We start from the raw sequence: 10,805 nt of genomic DNA, 5'->3' as shown, positions 1-10,805 counted from the left end.
GCGTCCAGGCGCCAAGAGGCTGTCCTAGGGAGAAAATGAAAAGAAAACGCAGATAGCGTGCTTCCTTATGAGGCACGCAGCCCCCCCCGCCGTTGTTAAGGTGGGTTTCCCCCTCACAAAGCAGGGCCCTGAGGGGCCCAAGCCCGCCTAACCCGGGCACCGCCTGGTGCCGGACTTGCCTTTCTGCCTCAGGGCAGAGGCACCCGGCTCTCAAGAGAAGCAAAAGAATTAAAGAACAAACAAACAGCCTTCAAGACGTTTTTATTGTCGGATGGACAACTTCGCTACAATTCATGTCCCCTTCTGCGGGCCTGCGGAGCCACCACCTCCCCTCCCGGGCCCCAGAGCCTTTGGAGCATGCGGGGACCGAGGGTGGCACCGCACCGGTCATGGAGGATCGAGCTTTACAAAGACGCCCCCCATCGTGGATTCCGGCAGAAAGCCAGTCGAATTGTACAGTCCTTCCCTTTGTGAAATGAACAGGACAGTTCTCTGCAACACAGCTCCCTCCTCCGGCGCCGTTGGCTTCCTCTGCCCAGCACCAGCTGCACGGAAGACGGTCTGGGGCAAAATTTTCCAAAGCGTTCACATCTTTTCAACAAAGAATGCAGGCACTTAGTCCCGTGTCCACAAAGGCAGCGAGGCTCTTGGGTCACCTCCATTTCAAGGGGACACCAGACACCTAGAAGCCGTTATGGACCTGGGCCGTAAGAGCTTAATCTCATACAGCAGTTGGTACAAATCAGGAGTCCTAGGCACTTCTGAAAATTTTACCTCAGTTAATCCCGGCCAGGGAAACCAAAGCCCTGAAGTACTAGAATCTATTAAGGCAGAGTTCAAAATGGTTCTGTCCCACCTCTTCCCTAAAGTATGGTTTGTATCTTTGCACCTTAGGGATAGAAACCTATCGTTGCATTCGGAAGCATTTAAAACTTCATTTCAAGTGATTCTGAAATTCTAATACCTTTGTGGCAGTGATGGTGTTCATACGTTTGCTCATTCAGCACCGAGCAGGAAGGGACTCGGCCCCGACTGGCAACGTGGATTACAGCAAAACATTGTAAAATATGGTCAGTGAGGGAATGAGGTCCCTGGGGCACAGATTTGCCAGCCTGACTTTAATCAAAACAGGCATCCAACGCAGAAGAGAATTCACCTTTTAGCGAAAGGACTAACCAGCACTCCGTTTTTGGATTCAGTCTATAGTTGGGAAAAGTCAACAAGAAAATGACGGACAGAACTTTCCTAATTCACACATTGTACTCAAGAGGTTCAATGGAGACGCTTCCCCCCCCCCCCTTTTTTTTTTTTTAATCTCTGGATGAAATTCAGCACCCTTGAGTTAGCAAAGGCAGAAGGTGAAAGGAGTTGCTATAGAGCTTGATTCTGGGACCTGTGCAGAGCTCTCAGCTCCTATTTAGGTCAGTAGGAAGCAAGAGTGCTCAGCAGGAAGAAGCAGCCTCAGCTCTGCTTTGTTAATACTTGATAGTACAATAAAGATAATAAACGATTTTAAAAATAAGATACATCGCAGCATGAGAATTCACTACAACAGCCTCTGCTGCTGAATCACTGCCAAGAAGTGGGATGGTTTTGGTGTAAGTTGTGTGTGAATTAGTAAAGTTCTACTATATAGCCAGATAAATTAAAAAAGCAACCTGTACAAGTCTTGGAAGAGACCGAGTCATATCCTCAGTTGGTGCAAAATAAGCATAACTCCACCGATTTTTGTGCTACTTCACTGACACCAGCTACGAACCCTGATTCCTTGTAGAAACCTAGTATAACAGTCAAAAGCTGCCTGCTGAAATGCGTCCTTAACATACAAACGTCACAAATGTGTAATTAAAGTGGAGTAGAGATTCCCACTGTATGATCCCTACCAAAAACATGAAGTGTGGCCCCAAACCTGCTCAGAGCAGGACTGACACATGGCAAGCAAGGTGCATTTTTAAAGAGTTACAGAATAAGACCAAACTTGCTATCCAAATAACATTTTTTTTTTTTTTTTAAATAAACTGGCCCAAAATTCTCCTCCAATCTTTTAAGATAGCTCAATATTTCCAAAGTGAACATAACTTTCAAAAGCAACACTGATTAAAAAAGATGTTCGATGATACCTTAAAAAAATATCCAGAATATCAAATTAATTCCAGTCCAGCGTTATAATTAGTTAAGAATACCTCCTGAAAATTATATCCTCACAAAAAAATGTGGGTACTGAAAAGCATCAGAAACATTATGTACTTGAAAATACCACCGATCTTTTAACGTTTAAAAACAAATCAGAACATTCTTTGGAATCACCAAGTTATTAAAACATGTGAGTTTCTCTACAGTCTCCACACTGTCTTTTCAAATCAGTCTGTGTACAGATTAAGTCTTTGAGCAGTTTAATATCCACTGTCGGAAAATACAGAGTCTCTGACCAGCAGGAGGCTACATTAAACAGGAAAGCATTGGCATTCTCTTTTTAGTACTGACTTCTGCCAAAAAAGACTTTCGAGCACAAGACAGAACAGCCCTGTTTTAGGAGATACTTCTTTTCTCTTCTAAAATGCATTGTACGTGTACTTCCAGTGCAAATTTTTTCAGCACTTGCGACAGGCGAGAAGGAAAGGGGGAAGAAGAGAGACACTCTCCTATGGTCTTGCTTGGAGGAACCAATAGCCATAGCACGCTGACCTACCAGCTCTCCTTACTGTTGAAACCAGTTCCCATTGCTGGCAACTTGAAATAGCTTATGAAAGATTTCATTTTTAAGATAAACAGATTACAGTTTAGCATGAAATCTGGCCGTGGCTATGGTTCTATGTGCGTAAAGATTGGTTAGAGATGCTTTCCCCTTTCAGTATTGGTTGGAGTTCATTAAAAACAAGTCTGTGGTATTTCTCCACGTGTGTCATGAGATGTGAGAGATCTGTCTGACTCGGGTTTGTATTTCCTGTCGACACAAAGGGCAGGTCTCCAGTTGCAAGGCACAATCCATGCACAGGTCACTGAGGGAGAAGGAAAAAAAAAATCAGTTAAAGTCTGCATTTACAGTATGAAAAACTAAAAAAAAAAACTAAAAAAATCCAAGCACTAAGCAGTTTAGTTAGCCTGCCAGAAACACAGTCAAGATAAGTCTTTCAGTGCAGAGATTAGGAATTGCAAGTCAGGTGTTGTGGATCCACAGGCTTTGAGAGGAGCTCCTGCTGCTCAGCATCTCACAGACCTGAAACTGCTGGTGCAGCTGGTCGGGATTACGCTTGCGTGCTTTTGTTACTCTTAAAGCTCTGGTCTGGAGAACAGCAGTCCCAGCGCCCTGCGTGGAGCCGTCTCCACTTCTTGTTGACACACACCGGGCACTTCTCTTTTTAACTTTCCAGCATCTAGACCCATGGCAAGACCGCTTACATGAGTGCTCTAAAAACACTAAGGAACTGGACTTAACTGGATTAATTTCCTACTAGGCTGCTTAAAGGCAGGAAAGTGCTATTATGGTCTTACTCATGCTGCTGTCCCATTTTTAGCTTTGAGAGGAATTTGTGACTTGAGACAATCCATTTGTTGAACATTTAATGAGTATTTGAGTATACAATGAATTTTCTGCTCTCCTCATGCGATCTGGATTTCACAGCATCAGTACTAAACAAGTACTCATCAGTAAAACCTTTGGTATCAGGGAATTAAGACCCGGTCGCCCAGGGGTAGCATACGTACGTAGCCACAGTACGTCCCCAACCCCAAACGTGCACACAATTAGGGTTAAACCTGCTCAGGGGTAGCGTGAGGGGAACGGTGGAAATACTATGCCTAACTTCTATCTATCACATCCTTAAAAAGGAGGGGTTATTTCCTTTATGCTGGGGAGTCAATCAAGATAAGCAGGGACTGCATCTGGTCTCACCTAAGCTGAATGCCAAACACACACATTTTCTTGTTTCTTTGGTTTTGGGTTGTTCTTAAAGTTTTACCTGTGTCCACATGGCCTGAGTTCTGTGTCTGCTACCTCATCACAGCAAAGCGTGCAGCAGTTCTCTCGGATACTCACTTGCTTCAACAAAGCCAGGCGCCTGTGTCTGAAGAGACACACCCCCCCACACACACACATATTAGTTTGACTCAAAACGATAAGATTCATAACTGTTCTGAGTATTGCATCAAGACCGATGCAACACTTGCCTGTGCTACTCAACACTACTGCTGATAAACATCGATCATAACTTCCCACAAAAAAGGCTTAGCACACCCAGAGATGTTCAGAACTGTCTTCGACTCCCTATTCCGGTCTGTCAGAAAGGGACAAAGAGGGTGTTAGATTACAATTTTTCTAGCTCCCATAGCTGAACACTTCAAAAAACTTTTGTATCTGTGTACTTTTAAGAGTTAAGAAAAAAACCAAATAAACCACACAAACCCATGTATCAACAAAATTCAGAAACCCTATAATGATGTAACGCAGTTTAAACGAATAGAAATTGAAAGTAAGATCAACAGCCCAGCATGGCAACTGCCACAAGGGAGAGTAAATGGATAAAAATCCCCCATTTGATGAAATAAGATATTTCAAGTTTGGAACACATACACTCCACATCAAAACTGCTCAATGGCAGGGTGACATGTCTAGCCATGCCCCAACACTAGATGCATTAAATTCAGGACAACTGTGTAAGTTTGTTAACTCCTGCGATGGATAATTAGGGTTCGCTCAGGCCCTTGCCTTTTTTTTCTCCCTATCACTTTTAAGATCAAAGCTATCTTTTAATTTAGGATTGGCTTATGGTTTCCAGACAGTTCAGGCTATAGGGCAGGGATGATCTTTGTTTACACAAAGAGCAAGTGTCCAGCCTCGAAGGGACCTTTCGGTGCTATCACATGTCAAATAGGCTCTAGCACAGGAGGCCAAGTTTCTCCAGTCAGGCATCAGCAGGAAACCCGTTTCCCTCAGTTTCTCTCTACACCTTTTGGCACAATGAAGTAACAGCTCTCACAGCTAATGCTTAAACATTGCAAGAGTAATGCCAGAATGACATCAATAACAATCACATCTGATCATCAGCTAAAAACTGCAAAACCCCTCTCATCTAGCACATGACACTAATAAGACAGAAGAACACTTAATTTGAAAAGGGGGCTGACCCAGAATGGTAACTGACAGATCATCTTAAGGGATTAAATCAGACTCTCACTTAAAGCACCTGCAGTCACAAGCAGGTATCAATTACTCTGGCTATATGTAAGTACAAAATGGTCTTGCAAGTCACATTTGATTTTCTCTGCACACATACGATGTCACAAGCCTCAAACTTTGCCAACATGTGACAAGAGTAAGGTATTTTTTTGTTTTCTTTTTAAACACAAAAAGATACTTAAGTACCTCAAGTACACTTGATCAAACAGCTAGCTAATTCAAAACGAGTCTCTGAATTTTATTATAGCCAGGGGTACCTGCCTCCAACAACCCCCACCCCCACTTAATTAGATGCAACAAAAGATTATTTCAACCACATACGTCAGCGCCACTCTAGAGGGCCATCTTTAGACAAATCTGCAGATCCGGGGTACGCTATATCCCAGATTACACTGTGTACTGTTACTGTTTGTGTTCCAGTAAATTATTTTATTACTAGTGACCTAAACCAGAAAAGCTATTAGTTTTCACTCCTGCCAGAAATTTGGTAAGTTAAGGAAAAATGTATCCAAACCTGTTTCTATCTGGCTTGATTTATATTTAGGTGGGAAAGCACTTCTAAGTTTGGATAACCTTTGTCAGTACTATCATTCACACATAGGGAAATTTTCATCTGGATCAGAAAAGTAGGACAACTTCAAGTCTTACAATCGTTCAGTACCTCCAAGCTGCCAACATCACAAATTAGGTCAGTTTTAAATAAGACATCTTTTTTTAATTAAGACTATACCTCCTCAACTAACCTAATCATTCTTAGATGGCAGGAGGCACTTATACTAAAACTAGTTTACTGTACAATACTAGTTAATTTTGATTTAGCTTAATATTACAAAAAAATTATTTTAATGTAATGGATTTTGGTTGTATACCTCCTGCCCTACTTATTAAGTTGCACTGGAGCCTATGGTCTAATCCTTTTCTGAAAGAGACCTATGGAGGCATGACCCCATAAAAGATAACTTTGCCAAGTACAACTTAAGACTATGCAACTCAGAAGCAAAGCATTTTATTCCTCTGTATGCAAACACACTCAAACTAGACAGGAGGATTACCTGGGCAAAATGATTTTCTCTTCTGCTGTCAGAAAGGCATAATCATTAAAGGTACTAAACTTCATTGATGGTGGGTACTTGAAAGGTTTTGCCCCAAAGTTGAACTCACATTGTTGATAGGACATGAAACTGGCTGCAGCAAAAAAGCCAGATCTGCAATATGATCAACAACAGACATTTTAGAATGACTTAAACAATAATAGAGCTTTCCAGACATGTTACTACTATTACCAGACAAAAATATACCCTGAAACAAAGAGACAAGTTCCTTCAATAGAAGCGTTCTACAGCTAATTGGGAGAAAAACCTCTAACGCATCTGGTTTCGGCTGCACATACTTTCCTTGTTTAGTTCTCAGCTTCTGAATTTACTATCAGGGTTTATCTGAATTTACTACTGAGTCAGCCAATAAAGGCTGCCTACTCTACAACTAGGATTAGTCACACTTACACTAAGAGCAGATACATACATCTGAACAGCCTACAACCTGATCCTCTTTACGCTGATCAGCTCAGGTGTCTCCTTCAGCACTGGAAAAAGCATTTTTCTTCCAAACAACTGCTGTTTAGTAGAGTTGAGGAGCAGAACCAACTGCAAGGGACACCTCCATGTCCTCCAGTCCTGCTGCTTTATTTGAGCAGGCACAAATCTGGGGAACTTGCAACTCTCATACACTTGTTGTGAGACCCCCCGTGCAGGATGAATCCAGGTCTGAGCTCTCAGCACAACGCCCATCTGTTCCTCCTTGCCCTTGCAGGATTACCTCAGGACAGCTGTCTTTTCTTCACAGCCACACAGACACCTTGTAAAAACACCACAACTATCACCTCTTTCAGTTTTATTTACTGAAAGGGTATTAGTCAACTTGGGCCCTAAGTTCTAACCAAGTAACAGAATCTGTTGAGTATATAAATGACATACTCCACATGAAGAACAGAGTACTGCAAGCCGAACAGACAAGATACTCTGCAACTCTCTAAACTGAACTATTCTTTACCTGCATCTTGAACTTCATTTTGCAGATAAAACATGAATGAAATTATTAGCACAGTAGTATTAATTTACAAAGTACTGTAATGTTTAATTAAGCTGCATAGGAAGCTTCTTTCTGAAGTATCACACCAGCTTATCTTTTCAGAACTAAAAGGCTGAACCTCTCCATGAGAGTCAGAGGAGTTAGCCATGTGTTCATTTTAACAGAGCTGGCAACATCAGCCTAACGCCTTTCTGCAATGCTACGAAGAGACGTCCTCCCATGAATATTCAATATGCTACTACAGGAACTGGCCCCAGTGAACGGCAGGCAGTTAATATGCACTCTTCAGCATTTACAGGACTGAGGCTTTATTTTTTAAAAGATCAAAAATTCCTCAAGCACTACTAGAGATTTGTTCATCTTTGCTACAGCCTCATTCTATTTCAATGCTGTGCTAGTTTGACAGTAGAAAACAGAGTTGAACCTACCTTTGGAAGGTCCAAAGTATTTATTTTAGACCCTGAAATCCACCTGTAAAATGATATCCTTCTCACCGATTTCTAAGCAACTTTCAGTTGGGAAACCTGCTTAATGATGGCTTCAGGTAAGCAAATATGAATTTACATCTTAAATGGGAAACACTTCATATAATTAAAACAATTATCCATACAGGTCACCGTCCTTCCAAATGAGCACATACTTACACAGCAGATGAAAATACTTGCTTCTCGGCAGGAAGATGGTTTCCATTTAAATAGAAGATCATTTGCTTTTCTTGCAAGTCTAGTAGAAATCCTATTGTGTCTCCTTACATGCAAAACAAAAATAATTTAAAGATTTCACTTCTGTTAAATGCCAACAGCTGAAACAGTTATTGTTTTAAGTATCGCATATCTCACTGAGTTGTCTCACTTAAAAGGAACTGTTTGGAAAAGCATAAAGGAAGAAACATTGATACAGACAGTAACTAAAGAAAAAGACCAGGACAAAATAGTAAAAAGAAATATTTTAGTCTGCCAGAGCATTAATACTACATAGTTGTAGAGGTATTGCAGAGTATTTGCCAAAGCCAGAAAAAAAAGCAGTACTCTGTCTCTCTCCCTGGCTATTTTACACCCGTTGAAGATATCCTCAGAACACATACTTGCTGAAGTCTAAGTTTCTAATATGCTTGTGCTATTTATTTTTAAGAGGTGTTTTAATTTAGCCGTCCTTGAGAGAAATTTTTAATAGAAGAGAAGGCGGCACAGTTCACACAAGCATGGCATGCACAGACTCCTACCAAGATTTCAAAGCTGAGATCAGGAACAGAACTTTGCTGTCCAAGTGGTTATCCAAGGATTTAAAGTAAGCAAGACAGTGCAACTCCTCCTTAAAAAATAAAGTCTAATTCAGAGATCAGGGCTTTTTCCCTTCTCTAAACTCTTTCAACCCAGAAAGGAAGATTTCAACCCCGTTTTGTAGGACTACAAACACCTGGAAAAAAGTTTTATGATTAAGTGTCCAGCAACATTAGTTGGTGCTATGATTTGTACTCTGCCTATGAAAAGAAAAAGCATTTAACCAACAAGATTCTCTTTACACAGATTGTGGAACAAGAGTGTGGTGCCCACTTTGTACATTTAAACCACTGCAAATACTGGTAAAAGCACAATAATTAAACCTTTAGTATCGTCAGGATTAGGCAGTGACTGCTCTGCGCGCGCCTACTAACAAACTGCTTTCTAGACACCTGCAAGAGGAAAAAATCCTGTGCAGAAATCCAGCTAGGATCAACAGCAGAAGATGGACTGAATACCTTCTTTCCAGCAGGGATGGGAATGTGGTTTACTTCTGGCATTATACCAAATCAGCTGCCGGCAGCCATCATATGCACAGGAGTATTCATCGTCCCCGATGCCATAACCTTCCTTTAGAAAGAGTAAAGCATGTCAGTCTGCAGCCATTCCTCACACAGAAGGGCTGAAGTTTATTTTTATTCAACTAAACCATTCATCCAAGAGCAGGAGGGGTTTCTCCCACCCCCATGAAGATAATTTTTTCAAACTAGCCTTAGTTTCATTTTCACATCAAAAGGAATTTGTTGGGGTGGGGGGGAAGAAGGGGATATTTTCTCCAAAGTGTTTTTAATTCTCTGTGAGCTCAAATCACTCCTGTCTATTAAAATCAAAGGCTAGTACTCAAATAGCTAACTTTTTGCATCTTAAAAAATTAACACAGAAGTGTAACCACTTTCTTATCTTGAAGTCCCAGTACCAGACTTCTAATACCTTCCCCCACAAGATATCCAAGTGCCACGAGAACGTACAGTACACAGAAAGAGAATAAACCCATAGTCCCTTCACTGAATTTGTTGCATGTTGTGTCCCTTTCAGTGCCAGCCTCCCTCAATTTGTGAAAAGGTTATCAAGCGATAGTCTCAAGGTCCAAGACAAGTGCAAAACTAGAAGTTTCAGAGCGGGAGAAGAATCTGTTACGTAGGAGAGCGCAAGCATGAAACCCAAAAGCATTACGGAAGATAATTTCCTCATGCTCAGCATGGTTTGTCTGGAATGCAAATACTAGACAGTGTGTGATTACACAAGCCTCAGATGTCCCAAATTAAAGCTAAGCCCAGCTAATGGGTGTTTAATGTCATATTTAGGACTAGTCTTTTTGTTACACATGCTGTAAATAAAGAGCATATGGCTACTCTGATGACTGTGTTTGTGACATACCCAGAAGATAATATCCTTGTATTTCAGGTAGACACCTGATAAACTTAAATAACAGTAGCATTTAGCCACCAGAAAAACAGTTGTGGCAACAGAAAATCATCCTGCTCAGAGATGTGACATCTCCTATTTTCATACCTTGTACAGGAAGCACAGACAGCAAAATGCATATACACCAAGCTCCTTCACAGTAAGTGGGGGGAAAAAAAAAAAATCTTTTAAGCCTCTTAGGAGTCTAAAGGCAGACACCCAGCTTTTTATTTCAAACAGTTTCCATTACACTCAGTGTCTACAACGTCTGTGCTCAGTACAGGTCTGTATGGTATTTTTGTTCGGTTGTGGTTTTTTGGTTTTGTTGTTTTTTTGTTTGTTTGTTTAAATTTAAATCACACTTGCAATTCCATGCTAGAAATGTGGAACTGGACTTTGGATGTGATGCAGGGATATATGCATGTTATACACCAGCAGACGACAATGCTATTTACATGAATAATTAGAAGAAATGGAGCAAGACCACTGAACTCAGAGGAAGACTTAAGTTAAATGGTGAGAAAAGCCACTCTCCCATTCCTGTTGGGTTTCTTGCCACTGGTGTTTGCTTCGTCACCTTGATGTATTTCTCTCATACCCCCCCCCATCAATATTTGCTCACGTGTATGTATTTGGCCTATCTTCGTATTAGCTTCTGCATTTGACTCAGCTGTAGAACGACGTTTTCTATAATAGTCAGAAATGAGCAGTTTTAACTGCATTCCAAGTGGGAACAGAAAGCCATGCAATTACAACAGTAAAGCAGGGCTAAGGGTATATTTCTTACTCAAGCTCAGCCAGTAGAATTGTTGTCTTAAAATCCCACAGCCCTGTATTTCCATTCTGGTCAGTGGCGG

The 10,805-nt window shown here is 41.2% G+C and overlaps 1 protein-coding gene across 1 annotated transcript in view; it reads right to left on the bottom strand.

Moving 5' to 3' along the window:
• Positions 1-1,404: 1,404 nt before the first annotated feature.
• RSPRY1 (ring finger and SPRY domain containing 1) overlaps positions 1,405-10,805 on the bottom strand; it is a 27,323-nt gene continuing 17,922 nt past the window's right edge. Inside the window, exons 11-15 of the mRNA XM_019474991.1 lie at positions 9,003-9,114; positions 7,909-8,011; positions 6,229-6,381; positions 3,960-4,064; positions 1,405-2,999 (exon numbers count right to left, since the gene is read on the bottom strand). Of these exons, the coding sequence (XP_019330536.1) occupies positions 2,903-2,999; positions 3,960-4,064; positions 6,229-6,381; positions 7,909-8,011; positions 9,003-9,114 (570 nt within the window). The 3' untranslated portion in view covers positions 1,405-2,902. The remainder of the gene's footprint in view (positions 3,000-3,959; positions 4,065-6,228; positions 6,382-7,908; positions 8,012-9,002; positions 9,115-10,805) is intronic.

Source organism: Aptenodytes forsteri, unplaced genomic scaffold (genome assembly GCF_000699145.1).
Source record: "Aptenodytes forsteri isolate BGI_AS27 unplaced genomic scaffold, ASM69914v1 Scaffold14, whole genome shotgun sequence".
NCBI classification, from domain to species: Eukaryota; Metazoa; Chordata; class Aves; order Sphenisciformes; family Spheniscidae; genus Aptenodytes; species Aptenodytes forsteri.
Note: the sequence above shows the minus strand (reverse complement) of the source record. Positions and strands in the feature narration are given on the sequence as shown.